General features: G+C 37.5%; 1 protein-coding gene across 3 annotated transcripts in view; it reads right to left on the bottom strand.

Moving 5' to 3' along the window:
• Positions 1-17798, bottom strand: part of map2k5 (mitogen-activated protein kinase kinase 5) — a 239605-nt gene that overhangs the window by 108419 nt on the left and 113388 nt on the right. For all 3 annotated transcript variants that reach the window (XM_078427570.1, XM_078427571.1, XM_078427572.1), the window contains 4 exons: positions 15865-15933; positions 15680-15761; positions 13891-13952; positions 2412-2460 (listed from right to left, as the gene is read on the bottom strand). In XM_078427570.1, coding sequence (XP_078283696.1) covers positions 2412-2460; positions 13891-13952; positions 15680-15761; positions 15865-15933 — 262 coding nt within the window. The remainder of the gene's footprint in view (positions 1-2411; positions 2461-13890; positions 13953-15679; positions 15762-15864; positions 15934-17798) is intronic.

Here is a 17798-nt window from a genome sequence, read left to right as displayed (position 1 = left end):
ACTGTTGTTGGTTTTTCTGGAGTTACTGACAGAGAGAATTATTGCAGAGAGAATTAATAATATTATGGGATCTGGTGGATCTTTTGACTGATATAATCTCACCATGCAAAAGCATTGGTAATTTTATTTCTTTACTGGAATAAAAGGCATATGGCGAGTCTGGAGACTTGTTCTTTGTTAAAGAAGTTTATTGCGGCAGCAATATTCGATTACAAAGTATAACAAACGAAATTACAGACAACCATTAAATCAAACTGTTCGCTTCGAAGTTCTCTTCCCACTGACTGGTTTTGGGTGCCAAAACCACCACCTGACCTAGCTGGCCAATCCGAGGGTTCGACTCTCAGGACCAATCCCTATGGTCGCTACAGGCATGAACTTTCTGAAGCCAACAGCATTGGGTGATTTTCCAAGGCCTTTGTCAAAATTATCTCATCACCAATAAGATATACCAGTTTTGTTTGGGCTTAGGTCAGCATTTCTTGACGATAGTGAGGCTAAGACCTAATAGGGATATAATGCCTAATCGCCACAACTGAGGTGCAGTTTCTCTATTGATGTAACAGGGTATTTAAGAAACAGCGCCATCACTGTCCATTTTTAGAACAAAAGTTGCAATCATTGTCTATTTGTTTATCCCTGTCTTTGCAGAGAATCTGCTGGAACTGATGAACCTATCAAGATTATTTTATAGGATGCTATATTTCCTGCTAAATAGTTTGATAATTAATTTGATATTTCAACTACAACTTCACTGCATTAAATTATAGGAACATGGTAGCTTACTCAGCAAAAATCAAAAATCTGAAATCAAATGCATGAGAAACCAAGGGCAAAGGGAAATTCAATTAGAACAGAATCACTGAAAATACGACTTCTGAAACCAAGAGTTTGAGGCGCCTTCCATCTAGAGCTGTAAGAACCTGTGGAGTAATCTATCCTCTATACATCAGACAGCAGAAAAACCTGAAAAGTGAAATTAACAGAAGTAACAGTGCTGCCTTTTGACTTTAAAGTATTTGAAACTCAGAAAACAATGAAATAACTCATCATCCCTGGTATGTGAATACAAGAATGCATAGCCTCACATGAAATGGGATTACATTTTCATTTGACGCTAACCATATTCAGTTTTACGTGAAAAGAGTGGAAGAAAAACAAGTAGAGCACTTTGCGTCCTTTTGTGTATTAACCAGCATCTACAGTTCCTTATTTTTACAAATATTAATACATAGTAAAAGGAAATAAAGAATCTTACACACAAGTATTTTTATAGAGATTCAGTACCCAAGTATGAATCAGCTGTGGTTTTGAAAGCTTGTAGATATAGCTGGCGCCAGTTGATGAAGAAATGGCTAATGTGGCACATTAGATCAATACTGATGGGCTTGGATTAATGGGAATGATCTGATAAATGAGGCAAGTTCATTTCCACCAAAGTGTCTCAATTAATAGGCTTCAAACAAAATGATGGTTTGAAATAAAGCCTGTATATACAGTTATAGAGTCATACAACAAGAAGTGGCCCAACAGCCACCTTATTGCCCCCTACACTAGTGCCATTTATCCTTATTAGGCAAAGCAGAGACAATATTACTGGAACTCACATTTCTCTGAACAACCGAAAGGAGTTTGAAATGGGTATATATTCCTGGTTATTCCTGACTGATGTGTGACAGATAATTGTAGGATTAGGATAATTTGTGATATCTGTTGGTCCGCTACCATTCACTGTCAAAGTTTGCATTTAAAGTATTTTATTGGCCTATTCAACGCTTCATGAACTGAGCGAGTCAGTGGCCTCGAAGGATGAGTGTAAAGCAACAAAGAATCAGGCCTTTGGCCAACTACATATCACTGACTATGAACACAATTTTATTCTCCCCATATTCCCATCAATTCCACTCAGATTCTGCCACTCACCTACACACGAGGAGCAATTACAGTGGCCAATCAACTTATCGAGGTTCAGTTCTTTTGAATGTGGAAAGACAACTGGCACAGCTAAGGAAACTTGTCTGTCCATAGGTAGACCGTGCAAAATCCACACAGTCAGCACCAGAAATCAGGATTGAACCTGGCTTACAGGAGCCGTGAGGCAGCAGCTCTAATAGTTACACCACCATAACATTTTTATTAAAACATTGTCTTTTCATGCAACAGTCAAATTGCATTATTAAAACTGATGAATACAAATGAGCTACTGTGGCAAAAACTGATTTAGCTATGCATTTAGTTATTTATAATAGCTCCAAGCAGAGGTATTTAAGATTGTTGAAATCAGTGAGTTGAAAACTCAGTTTTGTATTTATCCGCCATCTGAATTATTTTGAGCTTCCAGATTAATTGATATTCAGAGGGAAAGAAATAATCTTTTTCTTTTAAAAGGCTTAACAAAAAGTATTACCCACCTCGGTGCAAAATCTTTAGGCTCCACAGGTAGGTAAGACCTTTCACAACCTGGAAAATGAAGAAAACAAAAAACATTACAATTTACCCAGCCACCCTTCACAATCTAGAATTTAAGGAACACAAATTCTACAGTATCTTCAGAAAAAACTGTAGATTCAGTTAAGTTCAGAAAAGTCGAATTAAGCTAATAATTCAGAAGTTCACATTATAACAATAAATGCCAACACTTGCAGTAATTCTCAGACTACAGCATTTATACACCTGTTTGTTCAGGATTTATCCTTTCCATCTTGCATTATCACCAAAACTTTGGAAACTAAGATTTTTTTCTAGATCCAAAATTATAACAAAACTTCTCTCAATTCACAGCAGGTGAATTGGGAAGTGAGCAAATGAAATCTATCTTGTCTGTAAAGCAGGATCTTCTTCATTCATTATTTCTGATATTAAACTAAAATATAAAATAACACATCAACTCTTGAAAGGCTGGCATTTTATATACTGAGTCTTTGACCTATTCAGACTACATCAGTAGCAATTTTTTTGCAAAGCACCAATAAAAAAGTAAACAGCTATGAATGCATAATACTATTCATCTTTGCCAAAAATTGTTACATTGCTTTTCTAGACACATAAGGTTGATGGATTTTGAGAAAAGCTGATGCCCACTCAGAGTTGATGAGGTCTGTTGCTGTATCACTCTATTTACGTTGCAATGCCATTCAAGATAATCACATCGATGTCTGTGCTCTGAAACGCTGGAGATTTGTTTTAACAAAATGGTCTAAATGGCTGGGTGTATTTTGATTAAGCCAGACCCTACTGAATAAACAGCAACTGTATACAGCCAACACAGCAAATGTTATGACACATTCTGGAAGGGTTAAGCAACGTCCAATTCATGTAGGTTAAAACAAGCTTGACCTGGCAAGACTCTCGTGAGGCTGTACACAATACTGCTTGGCCTTTAATGCTATACCTGAAGTTGAAGCATGCAGATCGTGCTTGTGTTTTTATACATTTTGTCTCAGGTGTTTAGAAACAGCATTTTTTCTAAATTGGATTTTCTAATATGAATTATAAGTAGTAACAACCAGTTTTTACCTTTTTACATTGAAGGGAACATGCCAAAAATAGCTGACCAAAATATGTGTGACAGCTAACTTAAAACTTTAATTTCATAAAATAATTCAAGCCTGTTTTCAATTCTTTCTCTGCTTTATGACAGATATATTGTATCAATGTGATAATCCTTCAGATTCAAGATTACCTGTCTAAAGATTCGTGTGCACAAACTCCTAAAAAAGTACAATGAACGACTAATCAGTGATTGCATGCTCTTGCTCCAAGTATTTATCCTTGGATTTTTTGTTTGCATTGTATGGAAGTCATAGGAGCATTAGAAGATGAACAAGCTCAGAGAAGAAAGCACGTAGGAAAGGCAGAGATGAGAAGCTTATGGTCGGGAGCACTTTGTATAGATTAAATGTAGCTGATGCAACAACATATTTATTGAACATAAATTAAAATGTCTCAGAAAAGCATTAAAATGGCCTCAGAAAAGCATAGAATATAGAACAGTGCAGTGCAGGAACAGGCCCACAATGTCTGTACTGAACAAGTTAAACTGATCTCATCTTCCTGCAGGTGATTCATATCTCTCCATTCCTCCATATCAATGTGCTTATCTCAAAGCCTCTTAAACACCACTATCATATCTACCTCCAACACCACTCTCAGCAGCATGTTCTAGACACCCACCATTCTCTGTGTAAAAAATGTGCTCCTCACATCTCCTTTAGTTTAATTTATTGTCACGTATACTGAGGTACAGTGAAACGCTTTTGTTACAGGCTAACCAGTCTGTGGAAAGACTACACATGATTACAATCGAGCCATCCACAATGTACAGATACATGATAAAGGGAATAACGTTTTGTGCAAGATAAAGTCCAGTAAAGTCTGATTAAAGATAGTCCGAGGGCCTCCAATAAGATAGATAGTAGCTCAGGACTGCTCTTTAGTTGTTGATAGGATGGTTCAGTTGCCTGATAATAGCTGGGAAGAAGCAGACCCTGAATCTGGAGGTGTGCGGTTTCTGTACCTCTTGCCTGATGGGAAGGGGAGAAGAGGGAGTGAGACCTGTCCTTGATTATTCTGAAGGCCTTGCTGAAGCAGCATGAAGTGTAAATGGAGTCAATGGATGGGAGGTTGGTTTGTATGATGGTCTGGGCTGTGTCCACGATTTTTCTGTGATTTCTTGCAGTCTTGGATGGAGCTGTTCCCAAACCATGCTGTGATGCCTCCTGATAAAATGCTTTCTATGGTGCATCAGTAGAAGTTGGTGAGAGCTGTTGGGGACATGCCAAACTTTCTAAGCCTTCTAAGGAAGCAAGTCTTTAATCTTTATCCCTCTAATCTTAAAGCTCTGCCCTCTTGTCTTTGACATTTCCGCCTTAGGAAAAAGGTTCCGACTGTCTACCCTACCAATGCCTCTCACAAATCTATATACTTCTATCAGGTCTCCTCTCATTCTCTTACACTCAAGAAAAAGCAATCCAAGTTTGTCCAACCTTTCCTTACAGCTAATAGCCTCTAATCCGGGCAACTTTCTGGAAAACTTCTTCTGCACAGAAAGGACGTATATGCCTGATGAAAAGTTCTTGAGAGATAATTATTTAATCTGAGTGAGATAACACACATGGAGTCAAACCAAACGTGGCATGGAGATCTGCTATGATTTAAGTGAACAGCAGAATAGATTCAAGGGGCAGGCGTAGCCCATCCCTTGGGTTGGAAAACCAGGATATGCACACGTCATCCATTTGCCATTTTAAAGTCACACGTTATTGTCAAACATTATCTATTTTAATATTTTTATTTTTGCAAAATGTACAATTTTGGAGACAATAAATATTCTGTGCAACTTGGGTTGCGATAATGGAATATTAAAAATCTAAAGCTCTACAGTGCCACTACTGGTGGAGTATGTAATTGCAAGGGCAATTTTCATTAAAACGTGAACACATAATGTGCTGTGGGTAAAATGTTCACATTGTGGCTATAGTGTAGGCAAACACATGATCTTCAGTTTCTCAATAGTTCTACCGGATTTCAAAAATAAAATGTGCAACCAATCTCTTAATGCAGCAGAGCTAAGGAGGTCAATGTATTTCAATATTTGTTCTAAATGTTGAATGCAAAACTTTTTTAAAAATAACAAATATCAATTTTCTACAGTTACCTTTGATCCTTTGTTGAGTTGCTGAAAATTGTAGTGGATATTTTTATGTATCTCAAAAAGAGCAATGTAAACCTTTTAAAGAGCAATAGTGGACTGTTACAAACAGCGTTCATTGATACATATAATATAACTTAATTCAATAGACAATCGACAATAGACGATAGAAAATAGGTGCAGGAGTAGGCCATTCCGCCCTTCGAGCCAGCACCGCCATTCAATTTGATCATGGCTGATCATTCACAATCAGTACCCCGTTCCTGCCCTCTCCCCATACCCCCTGACTCTGCTATCATTAAGAGCTCTATCTAACTCTCTCTTGAAAGCATCCAGAGAATTGGCCTCCATTGCCTTCTGAGGCAGAGAATTCCACAGATTTACAACTCTCTGAGTGAAAAGGTTTTTCCTCATCTTCGTTCTAAAACACTTACCCCTTATTCTTAATCTGTGGCCCCTGGTTATGAACTCCCCCAACATCGGGAACATGTTTCCTGCCTCTAGCGTGTCCAATCCCTTAATAATCTTATATGTTTCAATAAGACCCCCTCTCATCCTTCTAAATTCCAGTGTATACAAGCCCAGTCACTCCAGTCTTTCAACATACGACAGTCCCGCCATTCCAGGTATTAACCTAGTGAACCTACGCTGCACTCCCTCAATAGCAAGAATGTCCTTCCTCAAGATTGATCAGTCTGAAGAAGGGTCTCGACTCGAAACGTCACCCATTCCTTCTCTCCATAGATTCTGCCTGACCCACTGAGTTACTCCAGCATTTTGTGTCTACCCACCAGAAGCTGTCTGATGTCCACACCATAATGGCCAAATACTAATTCAGAAGGTGTTTCATAAACCATCATGCTTTGAAACACTGTTTTTGAAATTCTACTGAACTGTGTAAAATAAGAAAATATTTTAGAGCTGAACTAAATGGATAGTTTAGTTGTCTCTACCAGACAGTAAGAAAGTCTACAAAGTATCAGAGTTAAAAAGTGTTATATTGGATGATATGTTTCACGGTCACTGGGAATTCTATGAACTTACTTTGTTTGCCTCGGTGGTCAGAGGAGAATTTCCCAAGTTCCTTGGTTCCCTGAACTGATATTATAAAAATCTGTTTATCTACTTCCCTCGAGAGATTATATGCCTGCTGGTAGTGGGAGTAAAAGGGATAATGATGTCTAATTGCAAAATGACTGCATAAGACAGGCACGATGGACCAGCTACTTTGCTCTTGTCCGTCGCATTTTTACGTTCAATTGCACATCACGTTGGTGTTACGTTCTTGCATAAAGTAAATTTCCGCAGTCCTTTGTGACGTGCTGTGAAAAATGGAGCTGGTACTGCAGAACAGACTGTGCATACCATGATAAAATGCAGTAATTCTGCAATGCAAAACAGATGGAAATTTGCCCAATGTTATACTGACATTTATCAATAAATTCCCAAAACAGAACACTGGAAATAGAATGCAATGGGAAAAGATTGGAACACTTCTTGGTATGTTCTAAAATAGCTGTCTGACTATTGTCTGTGGTAGTTATGTCTACCTATATCTAGCTATGTCTGTGGTAGCTGTCTAAAATAAACAAAATAGCCAACTAAATGGAAATCGTGCAATTCAGATCAAAAATGAATAAAAACTTGGTGTATGTTACATCTTTCATAACCCCCTATGCCCCAAAGCATTGTAGAGTCAATGAAGCATTTTGAAACGTAGGCGCCAAAGTTTTCACATATTAAAAACCTTGCCAAAAAAACCTGTGATTTAAAAGTAAAATTTTCTCTGGATTAAAGTACACTGAATTTATAGGGTTAAAGGAGAATGAATTGTAATATTTAATCATGAGAAAGTTTATAAAAACCAAGTGACCACGACTAAGACTTTATTTTATTCCCCTAACACTGTAACTAAAATTCAGCAATAGTTATCTCCAATCCCTCCTTTTTTCTCAGTGTTAAATACTTCCAATGCATTAATGGAATAATGTATGAGGATAGGTTTAATTGATCAAATATTTTCAAAAACTAGTACATCCATCTTTCCAAACAATTCCTATGCCAAATGATTATGTAGAGAAACACAAAAAGGTGTGCCCTTCACACAGAACAACAAAAGATTTTTAAGCATGGAAACATTCCTTTGAGCCAAATAGTAAATGTGGGTGTTAATACTTCAGTGAAGTTGACTCCTGTCTATGTATCCTTTGCTTTACTGCACATTTTTCTACTTCACGATCTTTCATGCATTTGTCGGTTTTTCTTTTGTAAGTGCCAAACTCATTTATTAACTTAACCATTTCCTGTGGAAGGAAATTATTTTACAACCTCTCTCACAAAATAAATGTATCCTTATTTTCCTAATGGATTTATTACCAATGCATTTATCTCCCTGATTATATTCCTCAATGTATTTATCTCCCGAATTTAGATTCCCCCAGAACTGAAAATATTCTCTAAATTTCCCCGTTCAAAATTTTATAAGACAAGCTTTTTTTCCCCATCTTCTATCCCAAATGTATTAATAACCTTTCGAAGGCCAGTCTCTTATTGTACCGATTTTGTAATCTTTCTTTTGTTAAAAAAATGAGGTAGAATAGTTATTTTATACTTCAGACATTTCTCTGCCAGTTCTTGTTGCTCATCTTATTCCTTCCCCTCATTTCCCTTTGTTATGTATGTGTCTATAGAACAGTTTATGTACAATATTCCTTGATAATTTAATTTTGCAATTCCTGTTTATCTTTGTACTGATATTTTTTAAACGTATTTTGGTCCAAGTATGGACATATCATGGTCCAAGTATGGAAACTAGCAGAAAATTCGATATGTTTTTTACTCCTAAAAAGTATGAACAGTTTGAATAGGTAGCCAGAGAATCTAAGATAACTCCTCTTCTGGTGTCACAGATTTTTTAAATACATGAACATTTAAAGTTTATAGATTTGTGTGAGAAAATAAAATCCACCATTCTAACATTTTCTAATTACATAAAGGGGAATTGTATTGTTAAAACACTCCTATTACTATAATTAGTACTGAATAAAAAGTGATCAGTGAAAATGCTCCTGCTTGCTTAGGGAATCTTAAATCTGCACTTCTGCTTCTTGAGTTTGAGGCAGCAGAAATTATGTAACGCCCTCCAGGCGCTGCAGCCAGTGCAATGTGCTGTTGTCAAGGGCCGTGAGGTCTACCCCTCCACTAGGGGGACGGAGGACAGTGCAGTCAAAAATGACGTGCTGCGCTGTTTGCTGGTTTGCTCCACACACGCAGGCTGCTGATGGACGCAACCCCCAACGATGCATATCATATCATATCATATCATATCATATATATACAGCCGGAAACAGGCCTTTTCGGCCCTCCAAGTCCGTGCCGCCCAGTGATCCCCGTACATTAACACTGTCCTACACCCACTAGGGACAATTTTTACATTTACCCAGCCAATTAACCTACATACCTGTACGTCTTTGGAGTGTGGGAGGAAACCGAAGATCTCGGAGAAAACCCACGCAGGTCACGGGGAGAACGTACAAACTCCTTACAGTGCAGCACCCGTAGTCAGGATCGAACCTGAGTCTCCGGCGCTGCATTCGCTGTAAAGCAGCAACTCTACCGCTGCGCTACCGTGCCGCATCTTGGCATTGAACCGGCCGACCCCTGTGCGGAGCCGGTTCAGGGCGACCCACTCTTTGCGGGGCATGTCCGAGCTGGGTGGGGCTGTGGTGTTCGGTGCGACAGTGAATTGAGGAGGTCGCGATGTCTGTTCCCAGCTGGTTCTCCATGCTCCTAGTATGTTGAAACCGGAGCCACAGAGGGTCGCTGCATGACGGGAGAAAGGGTGACGAGATGACAGACGTTGAGGTCCCAGTTGCTGTGAATCCTGGGCGAGGTGGTGCAAAGGATGTTTGGCGTCCGATGGGGCCTTGCACACCAGCCTATGAATGAAGAACTCTCTGCAAAGCTTGGCGGGTGCGATACCTGCAGGAGATCCGTCGGAGTAGGACGTAGGCAGCCAGTGATGATCCGCATGGTGTCGTTGAGGGTGGCGTCTAGCTTGTTGGTATGAGCGCTGCGGCACCATGCTGGGGCGACATACTCAGCGGCGCTGTACACGAGTGCAAGAGCACTGGTTCGAGGAGTAGATGTCCTGGCGCCCCATGACGATCTGGCCAAGCATCGCAGGAGGTTGTTCCATGCCAAGACTTTAGCACAGAGAGCTTCAAGGTGTTGCTTGTAGGTCAGCTGCCGATCTAGTTTCACCCCGAGGTATGTAGGAAATGGGTTGTAGGGTAGGGGTGACCCATTGAGGGTGACGGTTAGCTGGCGTTGAGTTTCCTTGTTGTTCAGGTGAAAGGCCGTTGTGGTGGTTTTTGCCATACTCAGTTTTAGTCTCCAGGTCTCAAGGTAGCCCGCGACAAGTTCCATATCCGCCGAGAGCACATCCTCAACATTTGACCAGCTCTTGTCCGAGTGCATTTATCTGCACTAAATGTTATTTACTAAATATGTAAATAACATTTGAACTTGAATAAAAATTGTTTTGTTTGATTACTTCAAATTATCAATTTTCATTGTAATAATATTGAGGTATACTAAGTAAAATACAAAATGCTGCAGTAACTTGGCAGGACAGGCAGCATTTGTGGAGGATATAGATAGGTGACGTTTCAGATCGGGATGGTTCAGACTGAAGAAGGGTCTTGACCTGAAACATTGTCTATTCATTCCTTGCCCGAGCAGCTGAGTTACAATCTTGAGTGTTTTGCTCAAGATTCTTGCATCTGCTGTTCCTTGTATTTCCAATCGTGATTACTGCATTGAAATGATAATTCCAAGAATAGGGTGAAAAGGGAAGCACATAAAATTAAATAGAATAAATACACCATTCTCTCCCATTTTGAACACAGTCTTCTAACGCCTTGAGTTCTTTAGGGCTTACAGCTCCAAAAGATGAACCGTGAGTCGATAAAACTGTCCAAAGATGTCAATAAAGAAAAGCAAAACAAGAGTAGCACCTTCAAAAAAACATTTACCCAAAAATATTTCATGTGTGTGCTGAGTTGGTAATTGGTATTCACTACGAGAGTAAACAAGTAAGATGCACTGATGCTAGAACTTTTGTTTGTCGACTCAATAATCAATATGTGTATTTAAATACTTACATTTTGGCTTTGCAAATATATGATCTCATAAAATTATACATTAAATTACTGCAGTAACAAGCAAATCATGACCAATTTACTGACAAAAGCCAATTTTCAAAGGGAAGCTCCGTTGCCTTGGGCAGTTTCCAAAGATAATTACAGGACTTTGTGAAAATGAAGGTCTGTGAATTAGAATGAACTGAGACTAATAGCTGTCGATGTTTGATCACTTGGATTTAAATTAATTGTCACTACAAGGGATAATGAATGTCAGAATAAGACTGCCAATGTGGAAAAAATGCAACCTATAATTAAGTGCTCTAAATTGCAGAGCTTTTCCCCAATCCTTAAAATGATCACATCTATTCTTATTAAAAAAATAAAACAATAAAATGCTAGATGAAAGAAAAACCACCACCAGAATACCAAATCTTTTAGATTTTAGATTTCAGCCAACTGGTATTAGAAATTGATTTCACTTTCCAAATTATAAATAAAAAGCACTCTCAAAATAATAGTTTTAAATATTTTACAAAACTTGGTTTATTTAAAACACATTCATGAAAGTTTTACTCTAATGATGCAAAAATAAACTGATACAAGCATAGTAAATGATTTTGGAAAAGACAGATAATTGTTTTGCTATTTAAGTTCTCTTTCCCTGAGTAAGACTTGGGTGGTCTTGATTGGGGGTCATTGATAGAAGTAATAGTTAGAGATGCTCAAAAATATTAGTTTTCTAAAATAGTATCCCTTTTTAATGATCAAGTCATCTGTGTGCTAATGCAACCAACCAGCAAACATAGGTGTGATCAGGCAGACCGAAAAGCAAGATGAAGAGTAAGAAGAGACTGTGATAAGGCTTCAATAATGTGGGAAACTAAAGGTGAATCCAGAATTATTTCAAGTGGCTTCGTTTTCAAAAATGAAAATTATTTTAGGCCAAGAACTACAGATAGCATGAACGCTATCAAGGCATTGTCTGCTTCAACCTGCATGAAGATTAACAAAGTAATTCCCCGTTATAAATGCTGCAAAACTACAGTAAGTTTGCACTCCACTATGTGGGGTCTAATGACAGGATGCAGTTAAGAAATCATTAGCAAAGAGGAGCCACAAATATTGCATACTGGCATTTCAGGAGCGGAAGCCAGCTGTATAGCTTGAAACTATCGTCACCCACTTGAAATGGTTTGGATATTGAACACCACTATTAAATCACATCTTAATTTTTTCCTTTACTTGAAAAAGCTTTTGTATCGGTGAATTTTCACATTCCAACACCCAACTTGTACACCTCTTGTGCATTCTTCGAAGACCTTGATACCCTTTTTAAGTGTGTCCTATGAAAAATGCATCATCGCTTTGACAGAAAATCATGTATGACTTATTTTAAATAAAAGGAACTTCATAAAAGTTGACAGAAACGTTATTGCATCTTTAATGTGTACCTGTTTTATAAGGGTAACAACACTATATATGGATTAGTAAACTGTTTATATTTATTCAAATAGATTCAAATAATACTGAGTTGACAAAATATTAACAATTAATGTATCATTACGTTTCAATGCACAAGTCCATTTTTGACACAAATCTGAAACAGGCCATTCCTGTTCATTAATAATAAGCATAGAAAGTTTGTTATATTTTTATTCTGAATATCACAGATATTATCATATGTTATGGTATATTTCTTGTTGTGTCACAGAATGAATTTACAGAAGGATTAATGGAAATTATGTTCCGATTTGAAATGAAATAGTACAAGAATCCACAGCAAGGCACCACTATTTTGCTAAAACAAACCAAATGGACACTTGTGAGCTAATTCTATACTGTCAGAAGAGAAATATTGGAAGAAAAAATAGAAGATTCCAGATCCAGCATTATAACATTATCTCCCATACATAGGTTTTGCATTTCCCCAATGGGCACCATGCATTGCTGAATTAACATTTACTTTCCTATGCACACAATATCATACCATAATTCTTATCCCCTTCCAAACCAACACTCATTATGCTATTTAAAAAAAATCCAAAATAAAGATATTCAAATCATAATGATCTTATTGTGGATTGAGAGTCAGCCAACTCTTTAAAAAATCCATTCTTCATCCTACAATTTTTTCCAAAGGTTTTTTGAAAAGATCAATATGTGGATTATTAAAAGCCTGCTTGAAGTTAAAGTTTATCTGCCTCTTTTAATGGTACATTAAATGCCAAATAAAGTAGAAATTAATCTTAACCAGTACATAGGAAAAGGTGTTTGGACTTTTTACTGCTGAAGTCTTTTTTTAAAACATAGGAACAGAAAGTCTGCAACGTGACATACATTTGCTGAAGCAGAATAAAAAGAATGACTTGCATTCGCATAGCGTCAATGATGGATGTCCCAAAGCTTTAATTACTAATTAAATAATTTTAACCTGACTTTTAATTTAAGCAACATAACCTCCATAAGAAGCGAGCCTGAGACTCATAGCAGGCTAAAGGATCTTCAAACAGTTAAGCACTATCACATGGTAGACAACTGGGAGATTGAGAATTTGCAGAATGGCAAATCACAAGCACAAATAAATGTCCTAACTCCCTGAAATGCAGAATCCCTTGAGTGCATTTCACCTTGTAAAGCCAACCAATGAAAGATTATACTACTATGTGGTGTTTATGCTCTAATAATAAGTCACACTTACAACTGCTCTTATGGCTTCCTTTGCAAATGAAGAGTTCAGGTACAGGCAGAAAAGGGTTTTAAAAACAAATTCTATTAGGATGTCCCCAACCAGCCCAGAATTATAGAAGGGTTACATCTAATTACTTTTACAAGACTTACCTGTAATCTTTAGCCAGTTAACCGTGTCTACAATTCCAAACATCCCTCAGGCTATGATAATATGCAAATTGCAATTTGTGTCTGTCACCCAAGATTCTTCTGGGTGTGTATAAAGATATAACATATATACAAAATAAATAACTTAATCATTTCTGGAATCATGATCATATTCCTGAATTTAGTCTATTCAAAATAAAATCTGTGCATATTTATCAAGATATGTTGACATAAAATTCAAAAAATATTTAAACTTACTGCAACAGAGATTCTGCCCAGTACGTGCTCAGGGATCTTTCTATATACATCTAAAGAGCCTCCTAAAGAAAATAATAACAAAGGGGAAAATATAAGTTAAATGAAGATTATTACAATCACCGACTGTAAATTTCTTATTTAAATTGCTTTTGTATTCGTGACTGAGTGATATACTGAAGAACTCTATCTGGTTCAAGGTCAAGTACAACACCCAATTACTTAAGGCTTAGGGTTATTTAAAAAAACTACAATTTCCAGTTTTAGATCATTAGTAATTAGGTTTTATGTTTCTAATCAAATACCAGCTAAATGACCTTTAAACGACAGAACTGGCATTTTTGAAATATTTGTTTAAATGTAGTCATATTATTAAGAAATCACTGCTATACCATCATTTTTCTTGAATAAAGGCACACCAAACACATAGGCTTGTTGCCAATCAACTTAGTTGTAATGGGCTACTGCAAAAGCACTCGTTTGATGAGGTAGAACATTTCCACCAATAGAGGAACATATGATAAAAGTGATCTATTAGGAAAGCAATTCCAATGTACTTGGACAGTGTGGAAAAAACGTATTTATACTCCAGAACACACACCAAAGGGGATAAAAAGAATAAACAGCTAGATGGACAATCAACCTGTTATCCAAGGAAGAAATTAATACATTATCATTAAAGAGGATACTGGTAGGCAGTATCTTTTGAAGGTGAAACCATGCTCAAATAAGCATCAATATCTGTGGAAAATTTAGTTTGATTACAACTCCAGTTTGGGAGGTAATCTGCAGATTGTGACATCATCTGTGAAATCATATGTCCAGCATTGGCCACTGCATATGGAGTCATGCTCTTGGACTCCATAGAATTATACTCTGGACCAAAGTATGCCCAGAGAACCTTAAATCACAGAAGTCAATGCCTCTGAAATAATATTCCCAGCGTAGGTTGTGCTTCTAAAATCATAACCCCAGTATGGATCCTGCTTCTGAAACTGCACTCCCAGTGTGGGTCAGCACCTGTGGAGCCATATCCCCTGTATCATTGGTGCTACTGAAATCATAACCATTCACAGTGCCACTGGGACCACACTCCCACTCATATTAAATCAATGCCTCACTGCTAAACAAAATGACATAAATGACTGGAAATGCTATGTAAGAATAAAGTACTATTTATCTTTGTTGAGACCCTAAAACATAAACAACCAATGGATAAATCCCAATTATGTAACTGTTTTGCATGTTATTTAGCTGTCTATCCTGAACATTACACCTACAGGTATTCAATGAATATTGTTTAGATTTTGTACACCTAATGCAGAAATCCCGCAAGCCTAATCAACCTATCGGCTTTGAATCCATTACAACCATGAAACCTTTTTTCAAGGCACCCACGAATCCTTTAAGCTATATTCCAAATTGAAATGTTGCCTATTTGCCATCCAAGTAGGTTTCAAGTGGCATCAAATCTAGCTATATTCACTGATAAGCTGCAGGGCTGCTGTGGATTTAAGTGTGGCAGATTATTGCTGAAAAAGTGAAAAGGCATTTTTATAGCACTTTGCAATACAGAATCTGTGGTTAGATTATTTTTCTCAGTAGCGTTCCAATCCATTTGTGTCCTTGTTTTTTCTCGTTTTCATTTACATACCCTGACAGAAAGGAACATATCATGAATGCTGCTAGATTGTCACATACCCAAGAGCTTACAACATAAGCACGAAACAACATCCATGTTCATTCGAAGCCATATAAATATTCCGACGTTTAAAATAACCCTCAAACTCACCATCCATCAATTCTGTACATATTGATATCCTGTTTTCCACGAAAAATGCGCCATAAAATCCTATTATATATGATGAGTCACACTGCAATCATTTAAGTGAAAAAAAGACATTTTAGGGAATACTCATAAAATTTGAACAATTCAAAAACAAAGTTAAAATTAGCAGTCTGGTACTGCAAAATTACCTTATAAAGAATTTCTAATTCAGACATAATTTGTTTTTGAAGCTCCAGTGTAATGTCTAAGGGAATAACCTGGAAGAAAATTACATGTTAGTCATATGGTAACTTTCTAAAAAATGTGACTTTAAAATAATATTAGGTTGGAAATCTAGCGTGTCCTGACGGACTAGGTGATTGTTGCAGCTTCATTCTTTCATCCCTTTCAGTTATGGGCCTTCCAGTTCAAGATTTAGTATCAACCTTGGATACTATTGAGAGTATTTCCATGTTTAAAAGTATCTTTCGTGGGACTGAGACAGGGTCTGGAAGTTCATTAAGAGAGAGGGTTGGGATCTGTTAACTGAGCATTCTGAAACGGAGTTAAAATGGTACAATAAATAGTTGGGGGATTGGTTAGAGAATGGGGTACCTGATTGATGGACTGAGAATAGGGAATTGGGCGAGTGGAATGGGGGTGGTGAAAGACTGGGACAGGATGAGATGTATCACTGAAAGATTGGTTTCATCCAGTGGTGAGGGGAACAAGAAACAGATATTGGATTCAAGGGTCTGGATCTTGGTGTATTGATGAAATTGGGAGCCTAGTAAAATATCAAGAGGCACGTGGGATTGGTGATTGAGCCTGAAGAGCCAAGGGCAAGATTGGGACCTTGTATTGCCTTGGTGTGATCCCAATTTGGCATTGTATTTATTTGTACTTATCTCAAGAATAGTTACGAATAATCAATCCCAAAGGTCTAATTTGTCCACTCAATGGGGAACCACGTCACCTTGTATGATAATCAGAGCACAAGGATAAATCACTCTGAAAATGCTTGATTACATTTTTGGACTGACAGAAAACAACCCATTTAAAAACATAATTATTCGATTGAAATTCCCGGCCAATTTACCATACTGTAGATAAATGTATATTTGTATTAGTTTATTGTTGTCATGTGTACCGAGAAACATTGAAAGTTTTGTTTATGTGCTATCCAGTCAAATCAGACTATGCATGGGTACAATCAAGTTAAACACAAATGCAACAGGTAGTGCAAAGAGAAAAGTACTAGAGTGCAGAATACCATATTACAATATTCTTCTGTGGCAGTTACAGAAAAAGTGCAGATCAAAAGACGTGCAAGGTTCACGATGAGATAATACACCCTTAACGTATGGGAATACTATTCAGTATTCTGATAACAGTAGGAAAGAAGCTATTCATGAATCTGGCAGTTCATGCTTTCAAGCTTTTGGATATTCTGCCTGACAGAAGACAGAAGAGGATGTGACCAGAGTGAAAATGTCCCTGATATGCTTCTATTATTTATGCACATACTGGTATCAATTGCATGTTTTAATATTTAGCAATCATAGCAATTATACAGGAGGCCAAAGCTGTAGAGAAAATTGATCTACTGAAGTAACAATGGTTTAAGAGTCATTTAAGAGTGAGATAAGGATAGAATCGGCATGAATTGTGAAACCAGAGGAAGGAATATAGGTGGAAGAGGATAGGGGAAGAAATGGGTGCGCAGTCTTATCTCCTTATGGCACACTTTTGTACAAACATCTGCAAACCAACCCCTCCCACCTCACTTCTATCCACCTATCACTTGCCAGGCTGCCAGGTTTTGTGTCGTCCCCCCTCGATTCTCGCTTTCTCCCATTAGTATAATCAATCTAAAGAAGAGTCCTGACACTGAATATAACCTATACATGTTCTCCAGAGATGCTGCCTGACCTGTTGAATTACTCCAGCACTTTGTGAGTTTTTTGTCAACCAGCATCTGCAGTTCCTTGTGTCTACAATTTTCAGACAGATCAAAGTACATCTTTTATTGAGTTGAAGATCTTTCAGCAGCAGTCGATATTTGTTTTGGTTTGTGTCCCTGGAAATAGCCCATGGATCATTAAATCCTGTTTCACTGCTGCTCAGAGATCTAGGATCATGG

The sequence above is a fragment of the Rhinoraja longicauda genome, chromosome 33 (assembly GCF_053455715.1).
Source record: "Rhinoraja longicauda isolate Sanriku21f chromosome 33, sRhiLon1.1, whole genome shotgun sequence".
Classification (NCBI taxonomy): domain Eukaryota; kingdom Metazoa; phylum Chordata; class Chondrichthyes; order Rajiformes; family Arhynchobatidae; genus Rhinoraja; species Rhinoraja longicauda.
The sequence above is the reverse complement of the archived record's forward strand: the minus strand, read 5'-3'. Positions and strand labels throughout refer to the sequence as shown.